Below are 24,294 nucleotides of genomic sequence, written 5' to 3' on the forward strand. Positions count from 1 at the left end.
AATAGAAATCCCAACTTTTCTCAGCCCAATTTTATCTACCCTTCCAGGTACAACTTGAATACATGTCATCTGTGAGACCCTCCCCATCCCAATCTTTCCATCTTTCTGTTTATGTTACAGTAGCTAATCCCATATCCATTTCCTTACCACTTGTCTGCCTCCCGTAGTGATGCCGGAAGAACTAATGTTGACTTTGCCAACCTCTCTTAGCTAGGGGTAGCTGTGTCTCATGGTTCCGGCTAATGATATGCAGGTACGAGTGGCGCTGACGGGGGACTGGTAAGAGAGCTTCTTTCCTGACAAAAGGGATTGATGTCACCAGCACCTGGTACTACCTTTCCCCTTCCTGCTTTTAATACCAAGTTACAGCTGCCGACTGGCAACCATGAGAGAAAGGTCAAGGGAAAAGCAGAGATGCCAGCACAGAACCAAGAGTCTTGGCTTCATTAAACTGACGAATTAGCCACATACCTCTGGGCTTCTTATACGGTAAAGAATTAACCTCCATTTGTTCGGGCCCCCGTTCGATTTTTGATTACTTCCATCCAAAAGCATTCCTAACTTATACAATCCCATATGTGACCTGTCCTACGCCTCCTTGAGAAGTCTTTCTGAGGGTCTTATTATGTATCAGGCACTGCAAAAATGACATTATAACCGTGTCTCATTTAATCACAGCAATGTTGTGAGGTCGGTACTTACTACCCCACTTCACAGATGTGGAAACTGAGGCAGCAAGATGTTAAGTAACTACTCTGTAATACTATGTGGCCTTGCATTACTATTTAACTGACTGTCCCCCTCATAATAAAATTTAAATGTGGTACAGGAACCACATTTGTTCAGAACATGGTAGATGGAAGACCAAACTGAAAGTATCCATAGAAACTGAGCAATTAGCAATTTTGTCCTTGACTTGTCAAGCCTCTGAGCCCTGTGTCCTGCCATGGATACCTATTTAGCCATTGGCCAGAGTCATCCTTCAAGGTCCAGGGCTGGGTAGGTCACATAGGTGAAGTTGGCCTCATCTGAAGCCCCAGGCGTTCAGTGGGGAGGGTGGGGGCCAGCAGCAAGCTGCTCACTGTCTGCGGTGGGTTCTGAGTCGTGGGTTCTGAGTGAGGTCATAAAAAGACTACTAGCGTAGAAGAAGCTATCAACGAAAACCAATGCCCATTGCTTGTATTATTCCAGATGGAATAAAACAGTACTATACACTCAGCAAAATGCTCGTGAATTAATTCTTTTTAAGTGTGTGGCAGGGGTGGGTTGGGAGGGACTGATGATTCATGTCCTAAAGGGAACATTTTAACAACATCAAACAACATACGTGTGGGAACATACGTGTGGTTGAGTAATGATCGGGTCTCTTCTCATTACTGTTCCTATATAATTACCAGGATTAGGCAGCCATACGCAACACTAAGTACACTGGACTGGGGGTTAGCACCAATGGGTTGAGGTTCCAGCGCTGCCACGTGGCCACGTGACCTGGCGCGAGCAATACATCCCCTAAGCCTCAGACACGACGCAGCAGTAATAACACCTGCCTCCTAGGGTTCCTGTGAGGATCTGGCTAGATTATGGACATGTAAGTGTCTTATCAATAATAAAGCACCAACCAAATGTTGGGGGTGACGAGTGCTCACAGTCAACCTCCTCCGTCAGCGACTTAATAGCATTCCTTACCCAGCATGCACCAGCATATAGGAGATAAACCTCCAGGCTTCCTCCCTCTTCTCAGGACTGTAGATAAAGGGACTCTCCAGGATGCCTGTGTCCAGGGTGATCCACTGTTTCTGAGGCTTCCACACAGCATAGTAAATAAACACTGCCAGCTGACCGGGAGGGGCAGACAGGAATGTTAACCACCTTCTGCAGAGAGTGGCCCCATTAAAGCCCACGGGCACTACCTTGGTTCCAAATGATTAGCTCTCAAGGGGGGCATTCCGTAGCAAGTGCTCAAAAGATGACAGGAATTAAATTTCCCTGCTGCATATTTGCCCACGTAACCGTGGTCATAGCCTACTTCCTCCAGTGAGTAGGAGCAGCCCCACACCAAATACGAAGAAAATGCTTTCCGAGCCCCCTACCCCCCTTAAATACCCTCTGCCCTCATCTTTCCATTCCCATTTGGTCTCTCATTTACACGGTAATATTAAGTCACTGCTGGCTTCCAAAGAATAGGGAAAGGGAACAATAGTAACTTTACAGCCGAGAAGCCTGGCAAACAAGACCTTAACCAAGTGATGAAGGCTCACGTCACCAGGGACGTCATGTGGAGGTCCCCTACTCCCTGATGTGATAGGATGAGAAAGGCACTTCACCTCTGCGTGTTCCTCCCTAAAACCCGTAACTCCAGTCTAATCATGAGAAAAACATCAGACAAGCCCACATTGGGGGATAATCTACAGAATACCTGGCCCATACTCCTCAAGATTATCAGAGTCATGAAAACAAAGCCTGAGAAACTGTCACAGATTAGAGGACACTGGGGGAACATGACAACTGAATGTGATAACTCTGGGTTGCAGGATACAGAAGGGATAGAAAGAGGACATTAATGGGAAAGCTAGTAAAAATTGATATTAAGGGGCGCCTGAGTGGCTCAGCCAGTTAAGCATCCAACTTAGACTCAAGTAATGATCTCATGGTTTGTGAGTTCAAACCCTGCATCCAGCTATCTGCTCTCAGCGCAGAGCCTGCTTTGGATCCTCTGTCTTCTCTCTCTCTCTCTCTCTCTCTCTCTCTCTCCCCCTCTCTTCTCTCTCTGCCCCTCCCCTGCTAACGTTCTCTCTCTCTCTCTCTCTCAAAAAATAAACATTAAAATAAGAAAGATTTAAAAATACATACATACAGGGGTGCCTGGGTGGCTCAGTCAGTTGAGCGACTGACTTCGGCTCAGGTCATGATCTCACGGTTCGTGGGTTCGAGCCCCGTGTCAGGCTCTGTGCTGACAGCTTGGAGCTTGAAACCTGCTTTGGATTCTGTGTCTCCCTCTCTCTGACCCTCCCCCACTCATGCTCTGTCTCTCAAAAATAAATTAAAATGTTCAAAAAAAAATTTTTTAAATACATACATACATAAAAACTTTTATTTAAGGGGCACCTAGGTGGCTCAGTAGGTTGAACATCCAACTCTTAATTTCAGCTCAGGTCATGATACCAAGGTTGTGGGATTAAGCCCCACATCAGCATGGAGCCTACTTGAAATTCTCTCTCTCCCTCTGCCCATCTCCCCTGCTCATGCTCTCTCTCTCTAAAATAAAAAAATTAGGGGCGCCTGAGTGGCTCAGTCGGTTAAGCATCCGACTTCGGCTCAGGTCACGATCTCATGGTTCATGGGTTTGAGCCCCGCATCAGGCTCTGTGCTGACAGCTCAGAGCCTGGAGCCTGTTTCAGATTCTGTGTCTCCCTCTCTCTCTGCCCCTCCCCCACTCATGCTCTGTCTCCCTCTGTCTCAAAAATAAATAAACATTAAAAAAAAATTAAAAATAAATAAAATAAAATAATTAAAATTAAAAAAAATAAAGCTTTTATTTTAAAAACTGATTTTGGAGCACTTGTGTGCCTCAGTCAGTTGAGCGCCCAACTCTTGATTTCAGCTCAGGTCATGATCTTACGGTTGTGGGATCAAGTCCCATGCAGGGTGCTGCACCGACAGCTCAGGGCCTATTTGGGATTCTCCTCCTCTCTCACCATCCCTCCTCCACTTGCTCTCTCTCTCTCTGTCTCTTTCTCACTCTCTCTCACTCTCAAAATAAATAAATAAACATTAAAAAAAAAAAAACACCCTGATCTTTCAGGGTGCCTGGCTGGTTCAGTCAGTAGAGTATGAGACTCTTGATCTCAGGGTTCTAAGTTCGAGCCCCATATTGGGTATAGAGATTACTTATAAATAAATAAATAAATAAATAAATAAATAAATAAATAAATAATAGTTTTAAAAAAAGACACTGATCTTTCTGTGAGAGACAAATACCCACAATGGTTGTACAGATTACTTGAAAATCAATCAATCAATCAATGATTTTTAAAAAAGAAACTGATCTTTCTGTGAGAGACAGATATCTTAGCACCCACTCTACAACCCTTCCTGGGAAAACTGCCCTTTCCACAGCACTGACTACAACAGTCATGTTTCATATCACGTGACCTTATCCTATTATGCCCCAATTCCCCCAGACCTCCAGCACTCACACACCTGATTGGACCATGGGCAGGCAGCCAATCCATAGGCTGGAAGGATAACCTGGTAGAGTGTGCCAGGAGTGTTTACTCATTACCCTTTTCTTTATCTGAACCATAAGAGGCTAGGTCCCTATGACGGTTCATTTTATGTGTCAATTTGGCTAGACCATGATACCCAGATATTTGATCAAAATCATTCTGGATGTTTCTGTGAAGATATTTTTTAGATGAGATCAATGTTAAAATCAATAGATTCTGAGTAAAGCAGATTACCCTCCATAGCGTGGTGTCTCAACAAATCAGTTTAAAGCCTTAATAGAACAGACTGACCTCCTCTGAAGGAAAGGGAATTCTGCCTTTGAGGGAAAGTATGACTGCCTTTGAACTACAACTACAACTCTTATCCCCCTAGATCTCCAGCCTGCTGGCCTACCCTCGATTTTGAATTTGCCAAGCTTCCACAATTACATGAGCCAATTCCTTAAAATCAATCAAGTTCTCTCTCCATATCTATGTAGAGATGGATGGATGGATGGATGGATGGATAATGTGTGTGTGTTTGTGTGTGTACACACCCGATTACTTCTATTTCTCTAAAGAACACTGACTAATACCATTCTTGATAAGGAAGTGGAGACATCAGTGGGAATGATCAGAGACTTCCTAATGTCCCTGAAGTCACACCCCCACACACATGCATCTTCTGCCAATTTCTTTATGAGACATCATGGTGTAGGAGAAAAAGGTAGGTAAGATGAGGCTCAGGAAAAGCCCAGTGCTGGCCCAGTCATACATATGTGACCTTGGGCAATTCATTCCACCTCTCTGAGCCTTGTATTCTTTTCTGGAAAATAAAAGAGCTTACTTGATCAGAGTCTGAAAACACACTACATGCTACCACAGTAGACATCATTAGAGGATTCCATTCTTTTTTTCCCTACTGAAATGTGGCGGCAGCCTATAGTCTATAGAACCGATCAGTTCATGAGATCAAACCAATCTGTGACCCCAAGATTATTTGGTTTCTAAAGGCCCAACATCTAAAATGAAATGAAGCCACAGAAATAGTAGTCACAGCTGGGAAGGGGACTTGCTTGAAAAATAAAACTCACCCTTGGCTGAAAGTGACTGGGAACATAGGAAGGACCTAAGGAGACTTCAGAGAGGGTGAAGTTGAGTTCTGCGTGGGCTGTGCCTGCCACCACCAAGCTCTCTTCTCTTCTCTAGATGTGATCGAAGCCCCCGTGTGTTTGCAACTCCCCAGGGGTACTTGCACTAGTGCCCACCACCCACCTCACTCACCTCAGCAATGCTGATGGAGATGATGAACACAGGGGGTGGGAGGCAGTTAGCTCTCTCCAAGTATGTTCTTCGAACCTTTTCAGGAAGCATCCATTTTGAGACAACCCTGTGGACCTTTTTATTCTTGAAGGGATCTTTACCTCCCCCATCCTCTCGCATTGCCTTCTCTTCTTCCAGCCCTCCTTTCATGTCTCCATCCAAATGCAGAGTCACATCCTCTATCTCCAAATCGCGATCAGCAGCCATTGTCCTGGGTCTTCCCTCCACCTAAAAGGGACATGAATGTCAAGGAAAAACAGATGACTCTATAGTCCTTGGGCCACAGATCTTTCCTGAGCTGTCTGGTACAACCACTGGTTTGTTTCCTCGGCCTTTCCTGGATATTAATAGAAGGCAGTTGAAGATCTGGTGCCCACATACTCACAATATCCATACCCTCATCCCTAGCATGTAATTGTGACAAAGCAATAGGGTCTCCCCAAATGAGGGAGAGGGCTCCCAGGGGTCACTTCTATCACCACCACCCAAAGAATGGACTAGAGCCTTGGAATAGAAACCCTACCTTGTATGTCCCTTCCTTCCCCTCTGCCACTGACTGTCAAGTCAACCATCAGTGTAAGAGATGCCTTGGCCATGAAGTGATGCATCTCAGAGCCCAAACCATGCACACCGCATAACTGAACCCGGTCTCGTCCAGCTAAAGTGAATGGTCTCCTTTCCCATTTTAGTTTCATCTCGCTTCTACTCCCAGGCCAAACACAGGTCTCAGATTTCTGACTCAGAATCAAAAATAGTTTACTGAGCATCTACTGTGTATCAGGCACTATGCTGGAGCCTTTCACATCTATTGACTCATTGGACTTCCACAATAACCCCAGGAGGTGGGGATTTGTAGTCCCATTTATGGATAAAAAAACTGAGCTGCCCATTCTGCTCCCCAAAGAAGAATCAAACCTACATCTTACCAGCTCTCTTCCTAAACCAGCACTGCCCATTCAGTAGCACACTCGAGTTAGGAAGGCCATTCCTTGCTGGTCCTCCAGGCACAAGGTCAATACCCTTGCTGAAACACATCTCCCCAACGATGCTCTGACATCCAAAGCTCTTGGCTGAGTTCTTCCTAATTTCCACATCAGGTATTCCCTTGAATTCAATCCTCAACATTCAATTATTCAAGTATTTATTCAGTAAACATCTATGGAACACCTACTAGGTATCAGGCCACCATCCCTAGTCCAAAGGGTTGACAATGTAATGGAGGAAACAGAGGTCAATAAAAATCATACAAATAATTGTATCATTACACTGTGATAGGGGACACCAAGCAGGTGTATGAGATACCAAGGCAGCATGTCTGTAACAGAGACGGCTGATCCACATACTTTCTTATCCCTGTGCCATGCACTGTCCTTTCCCTGTTGGTCTGGTTCTGTTATTTTTTTTTTTAATGCTTATTTATTTATTTAGAGAGAGAGAGAGAGAGAGAGAGCACAAGCAGAGGGAGGGCAGAGAGGGAGGGAGAGAGAGAATCCCAAGCAGGCTCCACACTGTCAGCTCAGAGCCCAATGCGGGGCTTGAACTCACAAAATGTGAGATCATGACCTGAGCCGAAAACAGGAGTTGGGCACTTAACCAACTGAGCCACCCTGGTTAACCAGGCACTCCTAGTTCTGTTATTTTTTACTCCTGGTTAAACTACTTAAATCATTCAAATATTTCTGTGGTCAAAAGTGGGGGGAAGGGCTGGAATAGTGAGGGAAAAAATGTTGCAAAATAGTTGTAGAGTACAATCCAATTTTTGTAAAAAGTAACATACTGTTAAGACACAGAACAGATGAACAGGAGGGAAGGGAAGCAAAAATAATATAAAAACAGGGAGGGAGACAAAACATAAGAAACTCTAAAAATAGAGAACAAACAGAGGGTTACTGGAAGGGTTGTGGGAAGGGGGATGGGCTAAATGGGTAAGGGGCATTAAGGAATCTACTCCTGAAATCATTATTGCACTATATGCTAACTTGGATGTAAATTAAAAAGTAATAATAAAATAAAGTAACAAAAATAAATAAATAAAGTCAACCTCACACACACACAAAAAGTAACATACTGATACACAGGAAGAAATCTGGAAAATTAACCATGATTATATCTGCATGGTGGGTGGGATTTCAGGAGATTTTTGCCTCCTGTGCAGGGGTGGGCCCAGATTTTATGGAGCCTAAAGTGTAAACAATTTGGGGGGTTTTCCTTGGAAAAAAATAATATAAAATTAAAGTTACAAAATATAAAAATTGCAAAAGTAGATACTGGCCTTTGAAGGAGCCCATGGAAATGAAAGAGACTTGAAGTTTAAGCTTTTATTAGCTTCAGAGGCAGTCTCTGTTTATATTTGACTTTTAAAGGTTTTATTACTATTTTAATTAAAAAACAAAAAACAAATAAAGGTGTGCCTGGGTGGCTCTGCCAGTTAAGCGTCCAACCAGCTCAAGTCATGATCTCACAGTTCATGAGTTCCAGTCCTGCATCAGGCTCTGTGCTGGCAGCGTGGAGCCTCCTTGGGATTCTCACTCTCTCCTCTCTGCCCTTCCCCTATTCAAGCTTTCTCTATGTTTCAAAATAAATAAATAAATAACTTTAAAAAATAATAATAAATTAGAAAAGAAATAAATAAAGCCATATCTATGACACCTTGACTTGATCCTAAAGTCTCAACTACTGTACTATTTCTCCCCTCCCCTTTGTGGCCTAATATCTTGAAGGAGGAGTCTGTACCCCTAACCAGATGGCCATCTGCATCCTCCATTGGAATGATCTCCTGAGTTACACCCTTCAGACAAATCCACTTCAAGGGCGCCTGGGTGGCTCAGTTGGTTAAACGCCCGACTTCCACTCAGGTCATGATCTCAGGGTTCATAAGTTTGAGCCCCGAATCGGGCTCTGTGCTGACAGCTCAGAGCCCAGATGGAGCCTGCTTCAGATTCTAGGTCTCCCTCTCTCTCTCTCTGCCCCTGCCCCACTCGCATTCTGTCTGTCTGTCTCGCTCTCTAATTTATTAAATTTAATAAACTTTAAACATGTACTAATGTTTAAAATAAATAAACATTAAAAAAAAGTTAATTAAGGGGCGCCTGGGTGGCGCAGTCGGTTAAGCGTCCGACTTCAGCCAGGTCACGATCTCGCGGTCTGTGAGTTCGAGCCCCGCGTCGGGCTCTGGGCTGATGGCTCAGAGCCTGGAGCCTGTTTCAGATTCTGTGTCTCCCTCTCTCTCTGCCCCTCCCCCGTTCATGCTCTGTCTCTCTCTGTCCCAAAAATAAATAAACGTTGAAAAAAAAAATTAAAAAATAAATAAATAAATAAATAAATAAATAAACGTTGAAAAAAAAATAAAAAAAAAAGTTAATTAAAAAAATCCACTTAAGGAGTGATATGAGTCCCAATCACGTAGGCAGAGCACCGCTGGCATTTCAAAGCACATACCCACGCAAAATCTCACATACTCCTCAGAATAAGCTGAAGTAAAAAGAAGGCAAGGGTTATGTTCCCAATTCTCCTCATCTTCAACCTTCCTAACAGACCTTCTTTCATCCATCTCTCATCTCAACCATATTTCATTCACTGACTTCCTTCTCCCGCCCCCAAGCCACAGGCATCCCCTCTGCATGCTTCAACAACACTCTTGTCCTGCAATTGGACTTCTCTAACTCGGTGAAGAGGAACTAGTGGCAAGGTCACTAGAGGACAGGAACACAGGCTTTGACGCTAGACAGACTGGGGAATGGCTCCATCTTATTTTTCTTTGCAACCCCAGGCAATGGCCGCGGGCCTGGTACCATAAACCCTAGCATGGTGGTTGCGAGGGCATGGGGGGAAGGGAGAAAATGGGGAGTTGTCTGATTTAATGGGTGCAAAGTTTCAGTGTAGGAAGATAAAGTCCTGGAGATGGATGGTGTTAAGAGTTTCACAACAATGTAAAAGTACTTAATGCCAATGAACTGTATACTTAAAAATGGCTAAAATGGTAAATTTTAAGTTATGTACGTTCTACCCACCACCCCCAACACACACACACACACACACAAAACAATAATGCAAAACTTTGAAGGTCATTGCAAAGATTAGATACAGTGTATCACCCATATGTGCTTCATCAATGAGATATATATATATACACGTATATATATATATACGTGTATATATATATGTGTATATATATTTTTTTATATATATATTTATATATATTTATTTTTCATATATATATACGTGTATATATATATATGTGTGTGTGTATATATATATATATATATATATTTTTTTTTTTTTTTTTTTTTTTTTTTTTTAATATGACCCACGGAGCCAGATGACTGGGATTAAAACACAGCTCTACTACATTATGAACTTTAAACTTAGGTAAATCACTTAAATTCTCTGGGCCTCAGATTACATTTTTTTTAATTGTGCTAATATACACATAACATAAAAATTTACCACTTTAGGGGCGCCTGGATGACTCAGTTGTTTGGGCATCCAGCTCTTGATTTCAGCTCAGGTCATGATGTCATGGGTTTGCGAGTTCAAGCCCTGCGTTGGGTTCCATGCTGACAGTGCAAGCTTGCTTGGAATTCTCTCTGTCCCTCTCCAACTCGCTCTCTCTCTCTCTCTCAATCTCTCTCAAAATAAACAAGTAAACTTAAAAAAAATTACCACTTTAACCATTTTAAAGTATACAATTCAGTGGCATTAAGTACATTTACAATGTTATGTAACCATCACCACCATCTAGTTCAGGAACTTTTTCATTACCCCAGACAAAAACTCCAAACCCATTAAGCAATCTCTCCATTGCCATCTCCCTCCAGCCCATGGCAACCGCTTTTCTGTCTCTATGGATTTACTTATTTGGGGGACTTCATGAAAATGGAATCATACAATATGTGGCCTTTTGAGTCTGGCTTCTCTTAGAAGAAAGTCTTCAAGGTTCATTCCTTTTTTTTTTTTTTTTTAAAGTAGGTACCACACCCAATGTGGGGCTTGAACTCACAACCGAGATCAAGAGTCCTAGGCGGAGATGATGGGTTAAATAGGTGATGGGTATTAAGGAGGGCACTTGTTGTGATGAGCACTGGGTGTTGTATTTAAGTGATGAATCACTAAATTCTACACCTGAAACTAATATTACACTGCACATTAACTAACTGGAATTTAATAAATTTGAAGAAGGAAAAATAGAGTCACATGCTCCACCTACTGAGCCAGCCAGGTGCCCCAGGACTTCATTCCTTTAGTATAGTAATTAATTAAGTATAGTAATAATAAGTATAATTAATATAAGTATATAACTAAGTATAATAATTAATATAGTAATTCTATACTTAACTTATTGGGAAACTCTCAGATTCCATTTTAAAGTGGGGATAATGATAGAACTTACCTTGTAGCATTGTTGGAAAGATTGTTGGAGGTAATGGGGGCTCCTGAGTCAGTTAAGCCTCAACTCTTGATTTTGGCTCAAGTCATGATCTCACTCATTCTCTCTCTCTCTCTCTCTCTCTCTCTCTCTCTCTCTCAAATAAATAAATAAATAAATAAATAAATAAATAAATAAATAAACAAGCATTTTGAAAAATCCTAAGAAAAGATTGTTTGAGGTAATGCATGTAAAGCACTTAGAATAGTATCTGGCACATGGGAAACACTCCATAATTTTATTATTAGCTATGGACAGATGAGTGGGTGGATGGATGGATGGATGGATGGTTGGCTGGCTGGAAAGATGAAAGGGATGGGCTGAGTCTAGGGCCTATTTTCATACTGCAAGTTACTGGAAATCAACTCATACTGAATTTATTCTTAAAAATACTTCATTAGGCAGTTCCCACATTACAATAGGTTATATTCAGAAAATTTAGGGAAGAAGAGAATTCCCCTTCCATGTGACTTTTCCCCCAGCAACTTTTCTGAAAAGAAAGTCTTCCTCCCTCCCCTACATCTTCCACCTTCCCACTCACCCAGCCTCCCAGGGACAGACACTAAGTCTGGAGACCTAATTATTGCATTAATTTTCCTTGAATGCTGTTGACTATTTCCAGCTTTGTGACTTCTCACGATTGGCAAAACACAGTGTGGGTTGGAGACTCACAGTGTTTAACTGCAAATATTAAAGCATTTAAAAAATTTTTTAATATTTATTTATTTTTGAGAGACAGAGACAGAGCGCAAGCAGGGGAGAGGCACAGGAGAGAGGGAGACACAGAATCCGAAGCAGGCTCCAGGCTCCGAGCTGTCAGCACAGAGCCTGACGCAGGCCTCAAACTCACAAACTGTGAGATCATACCTGAACTGAAGTCGGACATTCAACCGATTGAGCCACCCAGGCACCCCTAAAGCATTTTAAAAGTAAGTTCAACTAGTGATGATTAACATTGTGTTAATAAGCTCTACTGTAAATTGAAATACCATACATGATCACTTTATGAGGAAATAAAATTTTACAATGTTAATATAACTCGATAGCTATAAAAGGAACTAGAAAACTAAGGCTTACATTTCCTCAAAATTTTCTCTTTTCTCCAGACTTCAAACTTTCCAGAAATTTTACGAAGTCAACCCCACCACTTTAGGTATTTTAATGACATGTATTTCCTGTGCTGCAAAGATATCTGCCCCATTCGGTTTAGGCAGGACTCACTGTGGGTGTGCTTTCTTCCTTGGCAGGGAGAGTAGACAGATCTGACATGTAGTTCTAGCTACATCAGCCTCTTGCAACAGATGAAAACGTTGGTGGCCACTGCAGGGTTTGGGGTTTACCTCTCTTCTCAATGACGGTCACACTCTGACTTCCCTCCCCATCTGTGTGCCCTGTTGCTTGGAGACAGGGGCCTCTCCCTGATTCATCCATCTCTCCAACATCTGCTGCTCAATACTTCCAGTCTCTGACATTCCCTGTCCCTCCCACTCCTGTTTATCTTCTGCTCCCACACCTGAATTTCTGAGCACAGCTCACCACCCTGGAAACATTACTAATCAAACAATGAAAAGACTATCCATACTTTTGGGGCTGTGGGAAACAGGTGCAGCCTTTTGGGAAGGCAACTGGGCAGTAATTGCCCAAAATAGAAAAGCATATATCTTTCAACAGAACCACCCTCCTCCTAGAAATCTATCCTGCAAATGTATCTGAGCAAGTATACAAAGCTATATTTCAAAGATGTTCAGTGCAGAACTATTTACAGCAGTGAAAAATCACAAAGAACTAGAATGTACTTCAGTTGGGTTGTTGCATTTCCTGCCCGTTCCAATCCTTAGGTAGTTAGTTCTTCCTTACACTGTGCTGAAATCTGCTCACCAGCACATTTGCTCCCGGGTCCAATGTTTTCCTCCCTAGGCTAATCTAAGTTTATGGCGTTAATTTTGTCCCTGCATGGGCGTGGCCCGGATATTCCATGGGCTCTACAGGTCAAAGTTGGGGTAGGGTCTCTGGAAGCATACTTTAGCGGAATTTTTGGAGGCCCAATTAAATAAAGCAGGAGTCTCAAAACAAGTCAGCAATGAATACAACACATCATAGTCTTAAAGAGATATAAATGCATCTGCAGCTATCAAATTATTCACTTTGTCACTCTCATCACAGTGTGATATATTGAGAGGCATTATTTACTGCACTGATTGTGTTTCTTACTAAGCAAAAATCATCCAGGTTTCTTGAGCTTTCTTTAATGTTGGCTTGATGTTGTGCCTCACCTCCTTCCTTTTATCTTTAGCAGGTGGCTGTCAACTCTGTTGAAATCTCTCTCTCTCTCTCCTTCTCCGCCCCACCCCCCCACCCAGATCAAAATCAGGTGGCGCTGCTGTGAAAAGTCCTCATCCTACCAGTATGGAACAACGAAGGTGGACTGTTAAAAAGAATGTTGGAGGAGTAGAAAAGACTCATGTTCTTCAAGTTAAAATGAAGATATTCCCCCTGTGCATCAAAGACTTTCTCTTCATGGTTGCCAAGTATTCCTTTTTTTAAAGTTGGCTCCATGCCCCATGTGGCCCTCAAACTCACAACCCTGAGATCAAGAGTCAAATGCTCTACCAACTGAGCCAGCCAGGTACCCCAGCAAGGATTCTCAAGAAAAGGAAAAGTGGGGAGGCTCAACCGGCTAAGCGTCTGACTCTTGGTTTCCGCTCAGGTCATGATCTCACAGTTTCAGTTTGAGCCCTGCATCGGACTTCACACTGTCAGTGCAGAGCCTACTTGGGATTCTCTCTCTCTCTCCCTCCCTCTCTGCCCTGCCTCTCCCCTCCCCCGGCCCTCTCTCATTCTCTCAAAATAAATAAATAAATGAACTTTAAAAAGAAATTAGAGGAAAACTGAAAAGAACTTCCTTACATCCTGTCTTTGTGTGGAATAAGCATTGCTCATGATATGAATCATGGAGCCATTGTGTTGGCCAAGGATTGGAAAGGGTGGGGCAATGCTCATTTACCTAGAACACTCTTCTGCCTTAAAAAAAAAAAAAAAAAAAAGTAGAGGGCGCCTGGGTGGCTCAGTGGATTAAGCGTCCAACTTTGGCTCAGGTCATGATCTAGCATGATCTAGCGGTTTGTGAGTTTGAGCCTCACATCAGGCTCTGTGCTGACAGCTCAGAGCCTGAAGCCTGCTTCAGATTCTGTGTCTCCAGCTCTCTGCCCCTCCCCCACTCACGCTCTGTCTCTCTTTTCTCTCAAAAATAAATAAACATGAAAAAAAATTTTTTTTAATGTAGAGAGAGATTTCCGTAAGGAGATTTACACAGGAGACCCTTGACAATGGCAAGAGATTTTTCCAAAGACCTTTCAAGAGCTGGGGTACCTGGGTGGCTCAGTGGGTTAGGTGTCTGACTTCGGCTCAGGTCATGATCTTGTCGTTCACGAGTTTGAGACCCGTGTCGGGCTCTGTGCTGACAGCTCGAAGCCTGGAGCTTGCTTCGGATTCTGTGTCTCCCTCCCTCTCTGCCCCTCTCCCGTTCACACTCTGTCTCTGTCTCTCAAAAAATGAATAAACATTAAAAAAAAAAATTTTTTTAAAGACCTTTCAAGAGCCTTAGTAAACCATATAGTGTCTCCCAAAATTATGTTAAAATTATGGCCAAAAAATTTTAAGCGATTGCATTTCAGACCCTAAATAATTCTATAATTGCAGGTGTAAGGTTATTTATAAAGTTTGTTATGTGAGAAATATCAATTAACTATGTTCAACACTCTGCACCCAAGGTCCCAAAGAAGAAAAGAAAATAGAACATTGGTTCATTAATTGTGCCTCTTTCGTCTTTATGTAAACTTTAACCTCTCTCTTGAAGACTAGTTTCTTCACTGGCAGAAGCACTCATTAAAACAACTTGCCAAAGCACTTTTCCTTGTATCTATGTGACGCACATCATACATCTCTTGGTGTCAGGGATCCTAGACACCACTGAACCTGACATTCCATGCCAATGTACCCAAGACTTCTACCTGTGGCAAAACATAAAAAATAAAAGTCACTTTCTCAAACCTCTTCACTTTCTTCTCATTTCTATTTCTGGCACTACCAAGTGATTTATTTTTAGGAGTCTTTTCTACTCCAACAAGAAACAAAGACTTTAGTCACTACATGCAGGTTACATAAAGGCTGTAACTAGTAGAGAAGAGTGAAGTCACGTGAGATGTCAAAGTGGAATGATGGGCCTGGCTCACTTACTAAATGACTAGCAAAATCATTCAGTTCACATTCATTCACAACGGGCCTTTGAGGGTAGCTAATGAAATACGAAAACTGTTAAGTGTTGAATCTGCACATGTCAAGGACTCCCAGTACATTCTTTTGATAATGCTTATATAATGGTCATTTGTCAGGGTTCTTGGAGAATTCCCAATCTCATGAATCCCGATGGGCAGCAGGGACCACTTCCCACTACGGAAGGTAAAAATTCCCAATCCTAACTGTTCCAGGTCCCTAGGCAACTGGGGTTCAGGTATGTAACTTGGGCTTGACCCATTAGCTGCATTTGCTTAGGATTTTTGAGGCTGGAGCTTCAAGACTGGTTAAGTTCTTTCCAGTGGTGACGATAAAGCAGGGGCAACAGTGTCCACTGTCCAGCCTCGCCATTGGGTCAGTTTGACATCCAGCATCCAAGGCCAGCTGTATCTTGGATACAGGCTGCAGCAATGAACATGGAGCTGCAGAGGCAATAGGGCCATTTTCACCTACCTGGCTCTGTGATGATTTTGGTGTAGTTCTCTGCCACAGGGAGTCAAGATGGAAACAGGCACCCAGGAAAGGAAAGGGATTTGCCTCTCTGAAAACCCAGAGGACTGAGTCAGGCCCACCTTCCCTTCTTCATCTCACCCAGGAGAGCATAGGCACAGCCACCCGCCTTAGGACAACTCTTAGGTCTCCCTTGGTCTCGGTTTATTTCCCAAACCTTGTTTCTGCAGCCTTCCAGTGATTTTGTAACCTACCTGTGATACTGTGAAATACTAAAAAACAAATATTTTCCCACCCAGTTCCTGGCACAGAGCTCCTAAAACCTCTGGAATTTCCTGAGTGACAGGGGTGGGAGGAGCATCTTCTATTATTTGTAATAAGCCCCTTTCAACCACACCTGAGTTTATGCTAATGAAGTGACTCTTGGAGGATAGGGCTGGTTGCCTAAGGAAATGACCACGGGATTAGAGGTTAGAGGGTTGGAACTTGCAGGCCCACCTCTAGGAATGGAAGAAGGGCTAGAAATGGAGCTTCATCACCAACAGTCAATAACCAATCATGCCTATGTAATGGAACCTCCATAAAAACTCTAAGCAAAAGGTTCATAGAGCTTCCAGGTTGGTAACCACAGTGAGGCGCTGGGAGAACAAAACACCCAGAGAGGACATGGAAGTTCTACATCCTTTCCTGTATACCCTGCTCTATGCATCTCTTTCATTTGGTTGCTCTTGACTTGTATCCTTTATGTAAGCCAATACTAATAAGTAAAGCCCTCTCCTAAGTTCTGTGAGCTCTTCTAGCAAATTATTAAGCCCAAGGAAGTGGGGCGGGGGGAGGGGGTCACAGAAACCCCAAATTATAGCCAGTTGATCAAAAGTACTGGAAGTCCAGACTTGCAACTGGGGTTTGAAGTGGGGAGCAGTCATATGAAACTGAGCCCTTAGCCAGTGGGGAAGTTAGTGGCAGAACTGCTTGGCGTGAAAAACCCACATATTTGGTGTCAGAAGTGTGAATAGGAGTCGAGAAATAGTTTTTATTTTCCCACCCAATGTGCTTTCAATAAAATTTATTTACTGGTGTAATCAACCTGAATCACTCTCTGCCCTTGCAACCAAGAACCTAATAACACCTGAATAGCCAAGAAACTCTTCTACCTGCGGTCTTCCTGTTATAAGTTAAACTCATTTCTTGTTCTGTGTGAGGGAGACACAGTGCAAGGAGAGCACAGAACCAGGAGACCTGTTTTTTGGTCTAGACTCTGCCACTTCCTGGCTGTGTGAGCTGGAGCCTGTCCCTTCCATGCTCTGAACCATGGCTCTCTCTCACGTGCACAGTGAATTGGACAGTCTGCCCCCCAGACCAGTAGTTCTCTAAACTGGCTATGCCTTAGAATCTCCTTGAGCATTTGTTTTTCAACATCAGTTTCCATACAGCTTCCTGGGCCCCACTCCTGAAAACACTAATTGGATAGATTTAGCAGATCTCTGACAAGTGATGTAGAGACAGCAGCACCTTGGAGACCACAAAGTAAGGACTCCAGGGTCCAGTCCTCTGACAAACTCTGTGATCATCCAACAGAGAGTTCCTGGCACACAGGAGGTGTTTGGAAAATACTTACACCTGTGTAAAGGGTAAACAAACTCTGCAACTTTTCTGTAAATCTAAAATTATTCCAAAATAAAAAGTTTATTTCAAAGAATACTGGAAGGAGGGGAGCCTGGGCAGCTCAGTCAGTTAAGCGCCCAACTTCAGCTCAGGTCATGATCTCACCTGAGTTCAAGCTCTGCATCAGGCTCTGCGCTGACAGCACAGAGCCTGCTTCAGATCCTGTGTCTCCCTCTCTCTCTCTGTCCCTCCCCTGCTTGCTCTCTCTCAAAAATAAATAAACATTGAAAACAAACAAACAAAAAACGGATGCTGGAAGGAAGGAGAGGGGAATCTATCCAGACCACCTTAACCAAAACTCTTACATCACTTTTTGTTGAAAAGCGCCTCCCACTACCCTTTTCCTCTACATTCCATCTTATTATCATTCCCATCGCTGACCTGTCAGAGGAGACCCACAGAGCCACCGCGCCCTCATGGCTACAAAAGGACTTGTCAGCCGACTTGTGAAGATCGAGTTCTGCTCCCAGCATAGTCCTTCATTTCTCTGTGCCTCAGTGTCCTCAGCTGTCAAACAGACCCCCTTTCTCTCCTTAGTATCTCACAGAATTATTGTAAGAAGCAAATGAAATAAGAGTTGCCATAAGAGTGGGCACTTTACTGCCTGCCAGATTCTATGCTAAGCACTCAATGAGCATTCTCTTCATTAATTTTCACGACCTTATAAAATAGGATAATAACAAAAAAAATTGTTTTTAATAAAACAGGATAATAACACCCCCATTTTATAGATAAGGAAACTCAGGCTCCAAAGTAACTTGATCAAGGTAACGCAGCCAGTGAGGGGAGAGCTGGGAGAGGAACCCAGGGTGTCTGACCCACAGACCCTGTGTGCTCCTCGGCCCTGTGATTTCTGTGCACCAGGTGTTAAAGAAGCGTACATCTTTATGTTGATTATGTTCATCCCATCCTTCCCTCTACCCTAATCTCCCTCTTCTTCCCCCAGCTCCCCAAACAGACCCACACCAGAGCCTGGGGGTTTCCAAGTGGCAGGCCATCAGCCCAGAGGATGGGGCTGGGAATCCCCACCATTCCCACTGCTGCCACAGGGAGTCAAGATGGAAATAGGCACCCAGGAAAGGGATGGGATTTGCCTCTCTGAAAACCCAGAGGACTAAGTCAGGCTCACCTTCCCTTCTTCATCTCACCCAGGAGAGCACAGGCACAGCCACCCGCCTTAGGACAACTCCTCTTTGGCAGAAAGAGACTTTCGATCATTAGTTTGTGCTGTTTTGCTAGTTGCATTCAAATGAGTAGGTTTTGAATATCTGAATTGTTTCTTTAAACAGCTGGCCCCACCCATTCATTGGTACCAGGCCGGCCCTTGCCAAGGCTGAGTCCTGCCTTGATGTGGCCTGGGAGCCCAGGAGGCTGGGCGGCAGGCAGTACTGGGTGTATCCAATTTTTGCCCAGCCGGACCTGGCGGGGAGGCTTTTGGTGGCGTTGCTAGGCAACCTGGGTAATTGGAGAGGCCACAGATTGGGCTTCTGGGCCACAGAGATTAACAGCCTCCTTCATCGCACTGCAAACCATCATTATGCCCAGTTCCAGGGGCCTGCAGCAATCTCTGTGGTTTAGCCTGAAAGAGCGCTTTTTTAGCTACAGAAATTAAGAACCAGCCTTTCAATATTATGGGTTTGTGGCTGTGGTTGTTTTCTTTTTGCTACATCTCTGAGGATACACTTGGAACAAATAAGCAAAAGATTTAAAAACAAAAAATGCTTTCACAAACCCCCTTTCCCAGAAGTTTTTCTTATTCCTAAAGCAAAGCAAACTTGCACTCAACTTTGAGGGTAACTAAGGCAGAGACACTCTGCCTCCCAAGGTCTCTGCACACCCACTATGTGTTAAAAGCTTCTCCCTTGGAATCCCACACAACCGTGGCTGCGATTCGGGGTGGGGAACCGGGGCCTTTGTCATGGGCCAGGCCTCTCAATAGGAAAATGTCTTTTTGTGTCTCTCCCATTAACAGCAATTGTAATATCTCCCCCTTCCTAGTCTACAGAACCACTTTTACTTATACCATTTCAGTGGATCCTCCTAGCTGCCCTGTGAAGACGACATCATTATTATTCCCATTTTACAGATGAGCAATGAAAGCAAGAGAGGCAACTGTGATCATATACCTACCCAGTCACACGAAAGCTGGGACATAAGGCCATTTTTCTGAGGCGATCCTGAGCTCTCCACTATACTATACTACTTTCCCCAGAGCTATCTAAGATATGACATATATTTTTGTACCTTATTGTAATGTAAGTAATAGTAACAATAATACACACTGGTGTAGAGACACAAGAACCTCATCCTGTACCTCATAGTGTCCTCAACACATCATCCTTGTTGATTGTGGTCAGGCTTTCAAAGCTGCCTCGTGTACACTAAGGAATATGGAAGAATTCCCAGAGATGGACACCCTATTTAGCTACGTTAACAGACCTAGCATACCAGAGTGCAGGGCTCAAGAGAGACACTGACCCTGAGCCACCTCTTCCTTAATTCAAGGAGAGGACTCTGTTTGATAGCATTATGATACTACTACGTTAGTGCCTTAAGTAAGGAGGCAGAATCATTGCTTTCATTAGATATTTGTAGGTACTTTTCAAAAGGTCTTTTAGTACCTCATTGGCAATGTTTCTTGAACAGTGGTCTTTTGATAATGACCAACTGTGCTAGTGTGCACGGGACTAGGGATTTCTTGGGATGTAGAACTTGGGACGCTAAAATCAGGACAGTGCTGGGCAAACTGAGGACAGTCACCTGTCATAGACCACCTACATCAGAATCATTCGGGGAGGTCAGGTGAAAGTGGCTAGTTCTAATCCTACGGCAGTGGTTCTTAACCTTGGCCACACATCAGAATTATCTGAGAAGATTATAAAAAAATATTGATGTTTGGGCTCACCCCAGAACAATGGCATCAGAGCCTCTGGAGCGAGGGCCTGGATACTGTATATTTTAATGTGCAACCCAGACTGAAAGCTCATACCCTAGAGATTTGGATTCAGAGGGTCTGGGCTGGGGTCTTGCCCAGGAATCGGCATGCCTTTTTGACAGCTCCCCAGGGGATTCTTAGGTACACCGTGGTTTAATGACCAATGAATTCTTACATGATGTATGCATTCACTGGACAAGCATTCCCTGAATGCCTTCTGTATGTTGGGCTCTGGAAACACAAAGAAAAAAAACAAAACAAAACAAAACAAAACAAAATACTTCCTGTTTCCAGGCCCTCCCTACCCAGAAAGGAATAAAATTCTACACATTGTTCCAACACGGTATACTGTGATTTAGATTTATAAAGTGAGTCAGCACCAGCAGGGTGATTACAGTTAATCTGTTCACAGAAACCTAGTGTGATACACAGATATAGAGATAGATAGATAGATAGATAGAGTGGGATTTGTTTCTCCCGTCCTTGAATCTGGGCTAGCCCTGTGACAGGCTTTGACCAATAATACATGGTAGAAGTAGCACCTCCCAAGGCCAAGCCTTAAGCCTGCAGCCCCCCACTCTTGTTCCTCTTGGAAACCTGATTCCATATAAGAAAGTTGGCTACTGGGGCACTTGGCTGTAAAGCATGCAGCTCTTGACCTCGGGGTCCTGAGTTTAAGCCCCATGTTGGGCATAGAGCTTACTTTTAAAATACAAATAAATAATAATAACAGAAGATAAAGGAGCACGTGGGGTGGCCCAGTCAATTAAACATCCAACTTCCGCTCAGGCCATGATCTCTCAGTTCATGAGTCTGAGCCCCGCACCCGCGGGCTCTCTGCTGTCAACACAGAGCCTGCTTCGGATCCGCTGTCTCCTTCTCTCTCTGCCCCTCCCCAGCCTTCTCTCTCTCTCTCTCTCTCTCTCTCTCAAAAATGAGTAAACATTTTTTTTTTTAAAAGTAAAAACTAATAATAATGAGGCTGACTACCCTGAAGCCACCATGTTATGAGGAAGTCCAAGCTACTCATATGGAGAGAGAGACCATGTAGAAGAGCACCAAGGTGCCAGACCTATGAGTGAGTGAAGCCTTCTTAGACCTTATAGCCCAGCTCATCCACCAACTGAATATAGCCAAGTCAGTGACGCCAGCCAATACCATACAGGGCAGAAGAACGGCTCAGCTGGACCCCGCCCAAATTCCAGACCCACAAAATCATGACAAAATAAAATGATTGTTGTTTTAAGCCACCACATTTTGGGGTGATTTGTTAACACAGCAATAGTTACCAACATACATCACCAGAACTAAAAGACAGAATGGCGTCCCATACCATTCCACCTTCCCATTAGCATTGTCCATCTTGGTATCCCTCCAGAGGGTAGACTGCTGATGTCTTACCTGAAATAGTCTCCATCTCAGTTTCCACTCCTGCCCCCGCCCTCCAAAACAAGCACAACTATAAATCAGAGTCTAGCAGAATATAGCAACTCTCTCCTTAAAACCTCTTAAAGGGGAGCATTTGGGTGGCTCAGATGGTTGAGCGACCAACTCTTAATTGCGGCTCAGGGCTTGATCTCACAGTTCGTGGGATCAAGCCCCATGTTGGGCTGCAGCACAGAGCCTGCTTGGGATTTTCTCTCCCTCTCTCTCTGCCCCTCCCCCCCTCGCACTCTCATACTCTCACTCTCTCAAAATAAATAAACATTAAGAAAACACCTCTCAATGGTTTCCCACTGTCTTCCAGATAAATACAAGATCCTTATCAAGGCTGGTAAGGTCCTGCACAACCTAACTTCTGCCTTCTTTGTAGAATTTTACCACTCTCCCCCAACCTCTATTTTTTCTTTTATACACTGTTTCCCTTTTATATATATGTATTTTTATTGAAATATTATTTTTGGGGCACCTGGGTGGCTCAGTCGGTTGAGCGTCCGACTTCGGCTCAGGTCATGATCTCACAGCTGGTGAGTTCGAGCCCCGCGTCGGGCTCTGTGCTGACAGCTCAGAGCCTGGAGCCTGCTTCTGCTTCTGTTTCTGTGTCTCCCTCTCTCTCTGCCCCCAAACCCCCTCGCATTCTGTCTCTGTCTCTGTCAAAAATAAATAAACATTAAAAAAAAATTTTTTAATGAAATATTATTTTTATTGAAGTATTATTAGTTTCAGGCATACAAAATAATGATTCAACAATTATATACATTACAAAATGCTCACCACAATAGGTGTAGTTACCACCTGTCGCCATATAACATTACTGTAGTACTATTGACTATATTCCTATGCTGTACTTTTCATCCCCATGACTTATTTTATAAGTGGAAATTTGTACCCCTTTATCCCCTCCACTTATTTCACCTATCCCACCTCCACCTGCTTTTGGCAACCACCAGTTTATTCTCTGTTCATCCATTTGCTTTGTTCTTTAGATTCCACAAATAAGTAAAGTAGTTGTCTTTCTGTCTGATTTATTTCACCTAGCATAATACCCTCTAGGTCCATCCACGTTGTTACGAATGGCAAGATTTCATTCTTTTTTATGGCTGAATAGCATTCCATTATATATATCACATCTCCTTTACCCATTCATCTACTGGTGGACCCTGAGATTACTTCCCTATCATGGCTATTGTAAATAGTGCTACAATAAACATAGGGGTGTGGGCATCTTTTTGAATGAGTGTTTTCAGGGTGCCTGGGTGGTTCAGTTGCTTCTCTTAAGCATTCAACTCTTGATTTCGCCTCAGGTCATGATCTCATGGTTCATGAGTTCAAGTCCCGTGTCAGGCTCTACCCCAACAGCTTGGAGCCTGCTTGGGATTCTCTCTCTCCCTCTCTCTCTCTTTCTCTCTCTCTCTCTCTGCTCCTCTCTCTCTCAAAATAAAAAAAATAAACATTAAAAAAAAATGAATTAGTGTTTTCATTTTCTTCAGGTAAATACCCAGAATAAGAATTTCTGGATCACATGCCATTTCAATTTTTAATTTTTTTTAGGAAATTCCGTAATGTTTTCCACAAGTTCTTCTTTCTATCCCAGGAACACCCCAAGCTTTCTCCTGCCTCAGGGTCTTTGCACTTGCCGTTCCCTTGACCTAAACCTTTCTCCCTCACCCCTTCACCCCTCCCACACACCCTAATGTATATACACAAGGCTACCTCCTTCATAACAAAGAGCACCTCCCTAGGAAGTCTTCCTTGACCCACCCCTCTGCTCACCCCAGATATTCTATCACATTCCTCAGCTTATTTGCTCCCAGCACTTGTCACCATCTAAAAATATCTGATGTGTTTATTCATTGTCTGTCTTTTCTACTCGAATATGAACTGCAGAAAAAATAGAAAATGTGTATTTTTTACTCCAACTGTAGGTGCTCAGTAAAAGTTTGCTAAATAAGCCATCGAGAAATGGAGAAGGAAGGAAGTATGGAGTAATAGAAATCACAGCAATCAGAAAACCCTGATCTTGCTTCACTTCTGCCTCTGCTTACCTGCGGACAAGCCACTTCAGCTCCTGAGTCCTGACCACGAACCTCATCACCACCATGATGCACATGGCCAGTGATGTGTATGTATACCATATGCCAGAAGTCTTCACATTGTTTTGCTCACGAATCCCCATTAGATTTTTTTTTTTTATGTTTATTTAGTTTTGAGAGAGAGAGAGAATGAGTGAGTATGCGTGAGCAGGGGAGAGGCAGGGAGAGAGGGAAACAGAGGATCTGAAGCAGGCTCTGGGCAGACAGCAGAGAGCCTGATGCGGGGCTCAGGCTCACAAACCATGAGATGTGACTTGAGCCGAAGGGAGAGGTTCAACTGACTGAGCCACCCAGGTGCCCCCCCCCCATCAGATTTTGAAAAAGCTATGACCCTTTCACACATTTTTATGATAATGACTAAAATTATTTTTCACAAGTTAAAATAGTTTCCAAGATAGAATTTTCTGGGGAGTGCCTGGCTGGCTCAGTTGGTAGAGCAAGTTAACTCTTGACCTTAGGGTTGTG

At 43.4% G+C, this 24,294-nt stretch overlaps 1 protein-coding gene across 7 annotated transcripts in view; it reads right to left on the reverse strand.

The window, feature by feature from the left end:
• The window catches only part of RHBDL2 (rhomboid like 2), a 54,770-nt gene that overhangs the window by 25,584 nt on the left and 4,892 nt on the right, over nt 1-24,294 (reverse strand). For 2 of the 7 annotated variants that reach the window (XM_045476812.1, XM_045476807.1), the window contains 2 exons: nt 5,490-5,756; nt 1,687-1,835 (listed from right to left, as the gene is read on the reverse strand). In XM_045476812.1, the coding sequence (XP_045332768.1) occupies nt 1,687-1,835; nt 5,490-5,735 (395 nt within the window). In that variant the 5' untranslated portion in view covers nt 5,736-5,756. Of the gene's footprint in view, nt 1-1,686; nt 1,836-5,489; nt 5,757-11,494; nt 11,635-12,174; nt 12,693-18,490; nt 18,620-24,294 lie in introns of those variants that run through there. The other 5 variants (XM_045476810.1, XM_045476808.1, XM_045476809.1 and 2 more) reach the window with 5 other exon arrangements.

This window comes from Leopardus geoffroyi, chromosome C1 (assembly GCF_018350155.1).
Source record: "Leopardus geoffroyi isolate Oge1 chromosome C1, O.geoffroyi_Oge1_pat1.0, whole genome shotgun sequence".
Lineage (NCBI taxonomy): Eukaryota > Metazoa > Chordata > Mammalia > Carnivora > Felidae > Leopardus > Leopardus geoffroyi.